This window comes from Pangasianodon hypophthalmus, chromosome 19 (assembly GCF_027358585.1).
Source record: "Pangasianodon hypophthalmus isolate fPanHyp1 chromosome 19, fPanHyp1.pri, whole genome shotgun sequence".
In the NCBI taxonomy this organism is placed as follows: Eukaryota; Metazoa; Chordata; class Actinopteri; order Siluriformes; family Pangasiidae; genus Pangasianodon; species Pangasianodon hypophthalmus.
This window is the reverse complement of record NC_069728.1, coordinates 21,385,280-21,398,565: the sequence shown is the minus strand read 5'-3', so window position 1 is coordinate 21,398,565 and position 13,286 is coordinate 21,385,280. Positions and strand designations below refer to the sequence as shown.

The 13,286-nt window shown below is 44.5% G+C and overlaps 1 protein-coding gene across 1 annotated transcript in view; it reads left to right on the top strand.

The window, feature by feature from the left end:
• Positions 1–11,926, top strand: part of LOC113524826 (NACHT, LRR and PYD domains-containing protein 12-like) — a 41,515-nt gene extending 29,589 nt beyond the window's left edge. Inside the window, exons 9-13 of the mRNA XM_053242073.1 lie at positions 4,970–5,143; positions 5,934–6,107; positions 9,188–9,361; positions 10,775–10,948; positions 11,244–11,926. Coding sequence (XP_053098048.1) covers positions 4,970–5,143; positions 5,934–6,107; positions 9,188–9,361; positions 10,775–10,948; positions 11,244–11,250 — 703 coding nt within the window. The 3' untranslated portion in view covers positions 11,251–11,926. The remainder of the gene's footprint in view (positions 1–4,969; positions 5,144–5,933; positions 6,108–9,187; positions 9,362–10,774; positions 10,949–11,243) is intronic.
• Positions 11,927–13,286: the final 1,360 nt, after the last annotated feature.

Genomic DNA, 13,286 nt, shown 5'->3' with positions numbered 1-13,286 from the left:
CACTGCACAACAGTAAGAGCTCTTGGCCTTGACTTTACTGCTGGTCTGTACTTACACTTATACCATGGTGCTGTTAAATTCTGGATTGTGATTGGTCAGAAGGTGTTGATTAATTTGACAGTAATGCAGCTATAAATCACAGGTTTATATTAATGCTCTCATTCTAATACATTATCATTTCTGTAGTAACAGCTCATTCACAGGGACTTGTATGGCTGACACTCCACATAAACAGATTAAAAAAAATGTGTAATCATTGATGTGTTGAGTTTTTCTGTAAGGAGATGTATATACAGTCAGGTCCATAATATTGGGACATCGACACAATTCTAACATTTTTGGCTCTATACACCACCACAATGGATTTCAAATGAAATGAACAAGATGTGCTTTAACTGCAGACTGTCAGCTTTAATTTGAGGGTATTTACATCCAAATCAGTTGAACGGTGTAGGAATTACAACAGTTTGCATATGTGCCTCCCACTTGTTAAGGGACCAAAAGTGATGGGACAATTGGCTTCTCAGCTGTTCCATGGCCAGGTGTGTGTTATTCCCTCATTATCCCAATTACAATGAGCAGATAAAAGGTCCAGAGTTCATTTCAAGTGTGCTATTTGCATTTGGAATCTGTTGCTGTCAACTCTCAAGATGAGATCCAAAGAGCTGTCACTATCAGTGAAGCAAGCCATCATTAGGCTGAAAAAACAAAACAAACCCATCAGAGAGATAGCAAAAACATCAGGCGTGGCCAAAACAACTGTTTGGAACATTCTTAAAAAGAAGGAACGCACCGGTGAGCTCAGCAACACCAAAAGACCCGGAACACCACGGAAAACAACTGTGGTGGATGACCGACGAATTCTTTCCCTGGTGAAGAAAACACCCTTCACAACAGTTGGCCAGATCAAGAACACTCTCCAGGAGGTAGGTGTATGTGTGTCAAAGTCAACAATCAAGAGAAGACTTCACCAGAGTGAATACAGAGGGTTCACCACAAGATGTAAACCGTTGGTGAGCCTCAAAAACAGGAAGGCCAGATTAGAGTTTGCCAAACGACATCTAAAAAAGCCTTCACAGTTCTGGAACAACATCCTGTGGACAGATGAGACCAAGATCAACTTGTACCAGAGTGATGGGAAGAGAAGAGTATGGAGAAGGAACGGAACTGCTCATGATCCTAAGCATACCACCTCATCAGTGAAGCATGGTGGTGGTAGTGTCATGGCGTGGGTATGTATGGCTGCCAATGGAACTGGTTCTCTTGTATTTATTGATGATGTGACTGCTGACAAAAGCAGCAGGATGAATTCTGAAGTGTTTCGGGCAATATTATCTGCTCATATTCAGCCAAATGCTTCAGAACTCATTGGACGGCGCTTCACAGTGCAGATGGACAATGACCCAAAGCATACTGCAAAAGCAACCAAAGAGTTTTTGAAGGGAAAGAAGTGGACTGTTATGCAATGGCCAAGTCAATCACCTGACCTGAATCCGATTGAGCAGCATCTCACTTGCTGAAGACAAAACTGAAGGGAAAATGCCCCAAGAACAAGCAGGAACTGAAGACAGTTGCAGTAGAGGCCTGGCAGAGCATCACCAGGGATGAAACCCAGCGTCTGGTGATGTCTATGCGTTCCAGACTTCGGGCTGTAATTGACTGCAAAGGATTTGCAACCAAGTATTAAAAAGTGAAAGTTTGATTTATGATTATTATTCTGTCCCATTACTTTTGGTCCCTTAACAAGTGGGAGGCACATATGCAAACTGTTGTAATTCCTACACCGTTCACCTGATTTGGATGTAAATACCCTCAAATTAAAGCTGACAGTCTGCAGTTAAAGCACATCTTGTTCGTTTCATTTGAAATCTATTGTGGTGGTGTATAGAGCCAAAAATGTTAGAATTGTGTCGATGTCCCAATAGTTATGGACCTGACTGTATTTAACATTTATGGAAGGAGTCTCCAGTGTCAGCACTTTATAACAGTCAGGGATAAAGCTGTAACTTTAAGTCTTCAGATATCTTCTGGACAGAGAAATTTGTGCTTTGTGTTTTATCGGTAACACGACAAGATAACTAAAAACAGGTGTTAGATAATGTTAAATTTTTACTTTACTTAAAAGGGCTTATTCTTTTTTATTCCTTTATTTATTAGAACTGTACCCACTCACTGCGTATCAGCAAACACTCAAATCCAACCTGAGAGAGAAGTTTAAAAGAATTAATGAAGGAATCTCACAGCATGGAAGCTCAGCACTTCTGAATGAGATCTACACAGAGCTCTACATCACAGAGGGTTGGAGTGGAGACGTCAATAATGAACATGAGGTGAGACAGATTGAGACAGCGTCCAGGAGACCAGCAACACAGGAGAAACCCATCAAATGTAATGACCTCTTTAAAGACAAGTCCATCAGAACTGTGCTGACTAAAGGAGTAGCTGGAATTGGAAAAACAGTCTCTGTGCAGAAGTTCATTCTGGACTGGGCTGAAGGAAAAGCAAATCAGGACGTCACCTTCATGTTTCCACTTCCCTTTAGAGAGCTGAATCTGATGAAGCAGAAAAATCTCAGTCTGATGAATCTTCTTCATGACTTTTTCCCAGAAATGAGAAAACTAGAATTAATAGACTGTGACTCCTACAAAGTCCTCTTTATCTTTGATGGTCTGGATGAGTGTCGACTTCCTCTAAATTTCCAGCGCAATAGGAGATTGTGTGATGTGACAGAGTCAGCCTCAGTGGATGTGCTGCTGACAAACCTCATCAAGGGGAATCTGCTTCCCTCTGCTCTCCTCTGGATAACCTCTCGACCAGGAGCAGCCAATCAGATCCCTCCTGAGTGTGTAGACCAGGTAACAGAGGTACGAGGGTTCAGTGATCCTCAGAAAGAGGAGTACTTCAGGAAGAGGATCAGTGATCAGAGCCTGGCCAATAAAATCATCACACACATGAAGTCTTCAAGAAGCCTCTACATCATGTGCCACATCCCAGTCTTCTGCTGGATCTCAGCCACTGTTCTAGAGAGAATGTTGGGTGAAGCAGAGAGTGGAGAGATCCCCAAGAATCTGACTCAAATGTTCACACACTTCCTGATCTTTCAGATCAAACACAAGGACCAAAAGTACCATCAGAAATGTGACCCTGATCCTCAGCAGACCAGAGACAGTATCCTGGCACTGGGAAAACTGGCTTTCCAACAGCTGGAGAAAGGAAACATGATCTTCTATGAGGAAGACCTGAGAGAGTGTGGCATTGATGTCAGAGAAGTGTCAGTGTACTCAGGAGTGTGTACCCAAATCTTCAGAGAGGAGTTTGGGCTTCACCTGGGGAAGGTGTTCAGCTTTGTACATCTGAGTGTTCAGGAGTTTCTGGCTGCTTTATATGCATTTCTCTCCTTCATCAGCAGAAACATAACAGAACAACCAACTACTGATCTGTCTGATCTTTTCAGCAAGTCACACATGTCTGATTTCCTCAGGAGTGCAGTGGACAAGGCCTTACAGAGTGAGAATGGAGACCTGGACCTGTTCCTCCGGTTCCTTCTCGGTCTCTCTCTGGAGTCCAATCAGACTCTCTTACAAGGTTTAATGCCACAGACAGGAAGTAGCTCTCACAGCAAACAGGAAACAGTCAAGTACATCAAGGAGAAGATCAGGGAGAATCCATCTCCAGAGAAATCCATCAATCTGTTCCACTGTCTGAATGAACTAAATGAGCATTCTCTACTGCAGGAAGTACAAACTTACCTGAACAGAGAATATTATTGTAGTCTCAGTGGAACCAGCCTCTCTCCTGCTCAGTGGTCAGCTTTTGTGTTTGTGATACTGAACTCAGAACAGCTGCTGGATGAGTTTAATTTGCATAAATATGATCCATCAGATTAATGTCTTCTGAGGCTGCTGCCAGTGGTCAAAACCTCCAGAAAAGCTGAGTGAGTATTTTTATTTATAAATGTATTACTGCATGTTTTGTTATTTTAATGTAACACTGGATTAATACTTGTTAATTGGTACTCTAATCATCTTTAAACAAACAGTGGACAATAGCGAGTAGCATTAGCAACAAGCTAGCTGGCTAACTGATAACTCTAATGTTGATTATTACCTTCTCAAAACAGTGATAAGTATGATCAGTGTTATAGATTTAGAGAAAGAGAAAGAGAGAGATGATGTCTCTCTTTTTTTAGTCTGCTAGCCTGTATATTTTTCTTTTGTTTGTGTCTGCAGAAGTAACAGCTACAGATACCTATTCTAAACACCCATCACTGTTAAGGAAAAAGACTGGAAAATATGAAAATTATACCAGAGTGGCACAAAGTTTACTGCACTCCAGCCGTGAAGTTCTCAGAGAGCAGTGCAGCCTACCAACCATAATTAAATTAGGAATGGTAAAATTAACATAAATTATAAAATTATAAAATATTCAACCATATTTGAAAATAATTTTGCTTCAGTAGAACAATAGAAACAGGTCTATAAAATGGTAACAGCTCCATGAGGTCATGTTAGTTATGTATGTTGATTATATTTTCGGTGTATATATATATATATAACATCATTGAAATTGGCTTAATATTAGAATGTTCTTAACTGGTAGTGTACAGTTATATAGTTGTTTATTTTCTATAGTGTAGTGTCTGTAGAGACGCGAACGCAGATCAGAGTGTAGTGTTTGTAGAGACGTGAACGCAGATCAGAGTGTAGTGTTTGTAGGCTGCTCTCTCTCACGTGTGCGTGTTATGTACATGAGCTAATGGTGTTATAATAAATTGTAGCTGAGAGATTGTGGAGTGCAGAAAGACGTCGCTGCTCCTGTAAATGTGCTGATGTGGCGTCCTGTCCTCTGATTTCTGTGTGTGAGAGAAACACACTCACATTTCTGTTACATGGTAAAGAGTAAGTGTATTATGGCTGTGTGTTTGTGTGCTTGAGATCAGTGTTCTGATATTTCATCATTTCTCTTCCAGGCTGTGTGTGTGTAATCTGACAGAGGAAAGCTGTAGAGTTCTGTCCTCAGTTCTCAGCTCAAACTCCTCCAGTCTGAGAGAACTGGACCTGAGTTACAATAACCTGCAGGATTCAGGAGTGACGCTGCTCTCTGCTGGACTGGAGAATCCACACTGTACACTGGAGAAACTGGAGTAAGAACATCAGACACACAGACACACACACACACACACCTCTTTCCTAACTCACAGACACTAAATAATTGGGCCTTTTAGTAAAGTCATGTGTAAATGATTGCTTAAACTGAACCAAACAAAGAACACTGCCAGGTTTTACGAAAGTTTCAGTAACACAGATTTTCTTCATACACACATGGGTACGCTGACAAATGCCACCCAACGCAGCACAGCTCCTTTGCATTTAGTGCCACGTCATCCTCAGCACTAGCTATGGACTAGCTTAGATAAGAGATTAGAGACTAAAGACAGATCAAAGAGAGTGAGAGAGGGTGGATTTCATGGTGGTGCATGTGATTCCCTGAGTTTAAAATAATGCTGATTTTAACAAGCAGTTTGCCAAGTAATTTTCTGAGCATGGTAAAATTTTGAAGAAACGATAGTATTATATTTTCCTGCCCAGATGTAGAGTCTTACTCAGTACAGTTGCTCAGTTTGTAGAGATTGCAAGAGGAATATGACTTGAGCCTTTTAAGGGTGATCAGCCCGAGAGAGCCTAAAGTTCCTCTCTTTCATGGTCCACCCAGTGTGCGGGTTAGACCAGAGAGAAGGAACAAAGGCTGGTCGTGCCCATTTGATGGTTTGCATGAGTGATGTATATCTCCTGTAACATTCTTCAGGTTACTCTAGAAGTACTTTAATAAAAGGATGCCCCCTCTTTGTGGATACATGGTACCTATAATGTTCTCCAGCAAAAATTTCCCCAGAGCTGCTGAATAAGTAAAATATTTCATTGTTTCTCTTCCAGACTACGTGGGTGTGATCTGACAGAGGAAAGCTGTAGAGCTCTGTCCTCAGTTCTCAGCTCAAACTCCTCCAGTCTGAGAAAACTGGACCTGAGTTACAATAAACTGCAGGATTCAGGAGTGAAGCTGTTCTCTGCTGGACTGGAGAATCCACACTGTACACTGGAGATACTGAGGTCAGATCATCAGTTTATCATTAAGATTTATTTGAACTGCTTTTTATGTAGCTGTGCCTTTTATAATATGCTTTTACATTAAAAACTGTAATTATGAATTGTAATTATAGCTGTTTATAGCTGAACTTGTGTTTGTATTAGGGTATAACACAAAGACTTCTCTGGGTAGGGAATGAGGAAGTGGGAGGCAACTCCCCCAGAGGAAATCTGCCACAGCCATCTGCACCACCCCGGCCTGTGGACCACCTCAAACTTAAATGGCTGAAGTGCCAAATCCCAACAGGTGATCCACACGTTGGCATCTTTCATGTGATGGAGCCACTAGAGTGGGGCATGCTCCGAACAGAGGGAGAAGGCCCATCCCAACAGATAGTACCGGAGGGTGAGAACCGCCCATTTGATGGCCAGGCACTTCTTCTCTATCGTGCTGTACTTAGTCTCTCGCACTGAGAGCTTGTGGCTGATGTACAGCACGGGGCAGTACTCCTCCTCCATCACCTGGGAAAACATGACCCCCAGTCTCCTGTCTGATGTATCTGTATGTAAAACAAAAGGGAGAGAGAAATCAGGAGAATGTAAGAGTGGTCCGCCAAAGAGTGCAGCTTTTACTTGAGCAAAAGCCTGCTGGCATGGCACCCTCCATTGGACTGGATCTAGTGCTCCCTTTTTAGTGAGATCAGTCAGCTGATTGGTGACATCCGAATAATTAGGCACAAACCTACGATAATAGCCAGCCAGCCCCAGCCCTCACCTCCTTTTTGGTCCTGTGTCTCGGGCAGACCACAATCGCTGCTGTCTTATCAACTTGGGGATGCACCTGCCCATGGCCCAATTTAATTACTCTCACTTGTTCAAAGGCGTGCCTCAGGGTCTCATCACGTGACTGCTCCAAGGAGAAATACCCTGAGGAATCCCCTCCCCACTCTCTGTGTCCCCCTGACATGGAGCTGACATTGACGGCCCTGGTACTGCCTCCTCAGTCAGTGCTGCGCACATTCCACACCGACTCTCACTACTGCATGACCCATCCACAAACATTTCTTTTGCTAATGCTCAAAACCCTAGACACTTTGTTTCCAGGGTTAGTGGATGGGTGAGGCGAGGACTGACCAGCACCTCCACTATTTGGTTTTGCGCACAGAATTTGATGATGACCAGCACCAGCAGATATTCGTGAACATCCCTCTGCACACACCTCACCTTCACCATACGTGGCTTCCGCAATGCCTCACCATGAACCACGTATTGATAAATCGAGGTTTGGTTACAGCCACCATCTGCCAATACGTGGTATGTCCCTTCTTGAACACATCCCAGCTCGATCGGGGCAGCCTGCGGCATGTCGGGGATCCGGACTAATGCCCCCACCTTCATCAAGTTGCATTGGTCCTGGAAATGCCTGGGCTCCCCACAATGCTAGCACACCGGCCCAGGCTTTACTCCCACACCTGTGGCCCTGGATTCACCCACCTGGGGGAGAGAGGAGACAGGCATAGGGAGAGAGGGAGGGGGAAATAAAGCAAGGGTCCGGACAGCTGGTTTCAGGGGAATTGGCCCCCGTTTCCGTGGTGCAGGGATGGGGAAAAGACGGGGGCGAGGAGGAGAGGGAGAGGTATGAGAAAGAGAGAGGGAGAGAAAAGGGAAGGGTTCGCCTGCCCATGGGTATGCCACCACGTGGTCCTCTGCCAGCTGGACTGCCTCATCGAGCGACGCCGGACACTGGCATTGGACCCAGTTCCCTCTGTTCGGTTGTTCCCTCCAGTAATCTGGCTATGAACTGCTCTAGCATCATGAGGTCAACTACTCCTTCGGTGTCGCACCCCTCTGCCAGCAGCCATCTTCAGCAGGTGTCCTGAAGCTTCTGGGCGAATGCGAATGGGCGACCGCTCTCGCTGAGTATCAGTGAGCAGAAATGCTGATGGTGCTGTTTGGGGGTGCGACAGACCCATTCCAATATCACCTGATTCATGTCCGTGTACTCCAGCAGGTTCACCATAGGGAGCTGCTGGGCCATAAGTTGGGCTTCCGGGTTGTCCTGCAGTCCCATCTTTGTGAGGGTGATGTGGTCTGAGCACACGGCGGCCACTGTGGTGGCTGCTGGAGCACCTGCCTGCTGGACCAGGCTCTGGGGCACCTGCTGGACCTCCGCCTGGGCTTCAAGCAGGGCCTAGATGCGCTGCTCCTGGTCTTGGCATAGCTGGAAGAGGGCCTGATGCTGGGTCTCATGGAGGCTGGCGACGGATCTGACAATCTCAGCCAGTGGTGAGGACTCCATGACGACGCTCTTTTCCTCAATCCCGGGTTTCATCACCAGTGTAAGAATTCCCTGGGTTGGGAATGAGGAAGTTGGAGGCAGGCTTGGGATAACTCAAAAAGCTTTATTCACAGCTTTACTTTTGCTTTTCAGAGTTTAAATCACAGACATGCACATGCACTGCTTTGTGCTGGCCAGCTCTCTTTCTTGAGGCGCTCGTCTTTCTCCTTTTTATCCTCACTGCCACTCACTTAAACAAAGAACACTCATTAGTACAATTCCCCACAGGTCTGCATTTCTTACCACTCACCTTCTCCGGCTCCATTCTCCATTCACCTCCTCTATTCTCAAACCGGTGCTTGAGCACACTCCCACTTCCACAGACATTATCTGTGTTTGTATCTCTTTAGTGCTCAAAATATTCATATCTGTTTTCGTATTTAAACCAAAAGTGTGGTTAGTCTGTACCAAATGCACTATATCTGCAGCTTTGGTTATAGAAATTTGAACACAGATTAGAATGTAGTGTTAGTAGAGACATGAACACAGATCAGAGTGTAGTGTTTGTAGGCTGCTCTCTCTCTTACATGTGTGTGTTATGTAGATCAGCTAATGGTGTTATAATAAATTGTAACTGAGAGATTGTGAAGTGAAGAAAGACGTCGCTGCTCCTGTAAATGTGCTGATGTGGCGTCCTGTCCTCTGATTTCTGTGTGTGAGAGAAACACACTCACATTTCTGTTACATGGTAAAGAGTAAGTGTATTATGGCTGTGTGTGTGTGTGTTTGAGATCAGTGTTCTGATATTTCATCATTTCTCTTCTAGGCTGTGTGGGTGTAATCTGACAGAGGAAAGCTGTAGAGTTCTGTCCTCAGCTCTCAGCTTGAACTCCTCCAGTCTGAGAGAACTGAACCTGTGTGACAATAACCTGCAGGATTCAGGAGTGAAGCTGCTCTCTGCTGGACTGGAGAATCCACACTGTACACTGCAGATACTTCGGTGAGTCACTGACTTACTTTTAATTGTAATGATTTTATATACACTATATTACCAAAAGTATTCGGTCACCCATCCAAATGATCAGAATCAGGTGTCCTAATCACTTGGCCTGGCCACAGGTGTATAAAATCAAGCACTTAGGCATGCAGACTGTTTTTACAAACATTTGTGAAAGAATGGGCCGCTCTCAGGAGCTCAGTGAATTCCAGCGTGGAACTGTCATAGGATGCCACCTGTGCAACAAATGCAGTCGTGAAATTTCCTCGCTCCTAAATATTCCACAGTCAACTGTCAGCTTTATCATAACAAAATGGAAGAGTTTGGGAACAACAGCAACTCAGCCACGAAGTGGTAGGCCACGTAAACTGACGGAGAGGGGTCAGCGGATGCTGAAGCGCATAGTGCAAAGAGGTCGTCGACTTTCTTCACAGTCAATTGCTACAGAGCTCCAAACTTCATGTGACCTTCAGATTAGCCCAAGTACAGTACGCAGAGAGCTTCATGGAATGGGTTTCCATGGCCGAGCAGCTGCATCCAAGCCACACATCACCAAGTGCAATGCAAAGCGTCGGATGCAGTGGTGTAAAGCACGCCGCCACTGGACTCTAGAGCAGTGGAGACGCGTTCTCTGGAGTGATGAATCACGCTTTTCCATCTGGCAGTCTGATGGACGAGTCTGGGTTTGGAGGTTGCCAGGAGAACGGTACATTTCGGACTGCATTGTGCCAAGTGTGAAATTTGGTGGAGGAGGAATTATGGTGTGGGGTTGTTTTTCAGGAGTTGGGCTTGGCCCCTTAGTTCCAGTGAAAGGAACTTTGAATGCTTCAGGATACCAAAACATTTTGGACAATTCCATGCTCCCAACCTTGTGGGAACAGTTTGGAGCGGGCCCCTTCCTCTTCCAACATGACTGTGCACCAGTGCACAAAGCAAGGTCCATAAAGACATGGATGACAGAGTCTGGTGTGGATGAACTTGACTGGCCTGCACAGAGTCCTGACCTGAACCCGATAGAACACCTTTGGGATGAATTAGAGCGGAGACTGAGAGCCAAGCCTTCTCAACCAACATCAGTGTGTGACCTCACCAATGCGCTTTTGGAAGAATGGTCAAAAATTCCTATAAACACACTCCTCAACCTTGTGGACAGCCTTCCCAGAAGAGTTGAAGCTGTAATAGCTGCAAAAGGTGGACCGACATCATACTGAACCCTATGGGTTAGGAATGGGATGGCACTTAAGTTCATATGTGAGTCAAGGCAGGTGACCGAATACTTTCGGTAATATAGTGTATTTTCATTGTTGTGTGTGTGAGATGGAGAGTAAATGTACAGTATGTAAAGATTTTGTGTAGTTGATGTTTTCAGTGGTAAAACTAAATGTGTTAAGTGTGAGAATTTTTTCCTTCTTACAGGCTGAGTTCCTGCCGTATTACAGTTGAAGGTTGTGCTGCTCTGGCTTCAGCTCTGAGGTCAAACTCATCACACCTGAGAGAACTGAGTCTGTATGGAAATAAAACAGTAGAATCAGGAGTGAAACTGCTCTCTGATCTATTGGAGAATCCACACAGTAAACTGGATAAACTACGGTGAGTTATTGACTTACTGTCTCTTTACACACACACACACACACACTAGTGTGTTTCAGACAAAGATAGAGGATAAGAGATTTGTTCTGTAGTGCTCTTACAGTATTTATATGCAGTTGAATTTCTGAAACAGTTTTAAGATTCCACACTCATCAACACACACTATATGAGGGGTGGGGAGAGTGGAATGGAACAGTGTGTGTGTGTGTGTTGACAGTAACGTTGCTCATAAAGACTCTGATGATCTACTGTGATTAACATTGTCTGTCATTCTGTCCTTTTCTCTCTCTAACAGATTTTAGTCATACTACCTCACCAGGACTGAGTACGATGCATTTTGCCTCAACATGGAATCCGTCGGTTTTTGTGACGTGACAGTTAAGCATTTGAAGTGATATTTAATGCTGATTTCATCATTTCTCCTCAAAAATAACTTTCAAACCTGTGCTTGTTGTATGTTAAACTGTTTTATGTTGGTCATTATGTTAACGACTGCCTGATTTCTTGTCATGGTGATAAATGACTTTACCTCTGACACTTGGGTCCAGACCAGCAGGTTTCTTCTGCCGGACTTAAACTGTTTTTGCAGAAAACTTGATATTTCTTTGTGGAAAAATAAAACAAGTGCAATAACTATACTATAAAGTCGCATATAATTTTTAATTTTTTCATATAATTTTTATAACTGCATCTAACTTTAACATATTTTTTTTTAAATGAAGAAAGTTCATGCACTCTTTTTTTTTATCTACCTGTGATTTAATACAATTTTGTATACATATTGATATATTCATGTACAGCGTGTGTAGTACAAAATAAAAACTAACTGGCTAAAAATGTGAGATGTTTCATTAAAAAATTTGATGTGAGTGTCATCCCGGGGCCGAGTGAGGCAGGCTGAAGACAGCGGCGTGGCGACGGGACAGAGGGTGTATGGCGGTTGCTCTCAAGCTGGGCTGAGGCTGGCATGCCGAGGTTGAGGCTCTTCTTCCTTGCTGACGTCTGCGTCTGGGGAAAAGAGAGAGAAAGTCATTAGTCAGGTGGATAGCCTCAACAAGTCTCTCTCAAGAGCAGCCACTGGCTCCTTTTATATCCCTCCGTTTTCTCCAGGAGGGTAGATTCACGCCGCTGTCATTAGTAGCTGCCAGCCGAGCTGAATTCCCTCACTCCGCCTTGCAGCCACACGCACTCAGGTTGTCCACTTACATTTACATTTATGGCATTTGGCAGACGCCCTTATCCAGAGCGACTTACAATAGTGCTTTGAAGTCTATCAAAAATACATTCTGATATTGGCTCGCTAGGTCACAAACTAGGAATATCATCAGTCCAAAACTCTGTTGGGGAGATGCTTTTTTTTTTTTTTTTTGTGAAAGTGCTAATTTAAGTATTTTATGAAGAGGTAAGTCTTTAGACGTCGTTTGAAGACTGCCAGTGACTCAGCTGTTCGGACATCTAGGGGAAGTTCATTCCACCACCTTGGTGCCAGAACAGAGAAGAGTCTCGATGCAGGCCTTCCTTGTACCCTGAGAGATGGTGGGACCAGTTGAGCAGTGATAGAGGATCGGAGGGAGCGTGGTGGCGCTCGAGGTGTGATAAGTGCTTTGAGATAAGTGGGTGCTGGTCTGTTTCTGGCTTTGTAGGCAAGCATCAGCCTTTTAAATCTGATGCAGCAGCTACAGGAAGCCAGTGGAGGGAGTGCAGCAATGGGGTGGTGTGGGAAAATTTAGGAAGGTTGAAAACCAATCGTGCAGCTGCATTCTGGATCAGTTGCAGAGGACGAATGGCGCTCAGAGGCAGACCTGCCAGGAGTGAGTCGCAGTAGTCCAGTCTTGAAATGACAAGGGACTGAACAAGCACCTGTGTGGCCTGTGTGGAGAGAAGTGGACGAATTCTTCTGATGTTATAAAGGAGAAATCGACATGAGCGTGTTAGATTAGCAATGTGAGAGGAGAAGGACAGTTGATTGTCCATGGTTACCCCAAGGTTGCATGCAGTAACCGAAGGCGAGATCAGAGAATTGTCCAGGGAAACTGCAAGATCCTGAGATGGGGATGAATCACCTGGGATGAACAGCAGTTCAGTTTTGGTGGGATTAAGTTTCAGCTGATGAGTTGTCATCCATGATGAGATGTCAGCCAGACAAGCTGATATCCGAGCAGAAACATGAGAGTCTGAGGGAGGGAAGGAGAGGATGAGTTGAGTGTCATCTGCATAGCAATGGTATGAAAACCCATGTGAGGATATGACCGCACCAAGAGATTGAGTATAGAGGGAGAACAGGAGAGGACCAAGTACTGAGCCTTGTGGAACACCAGTGGAGAGTCTGTGAGGAGCA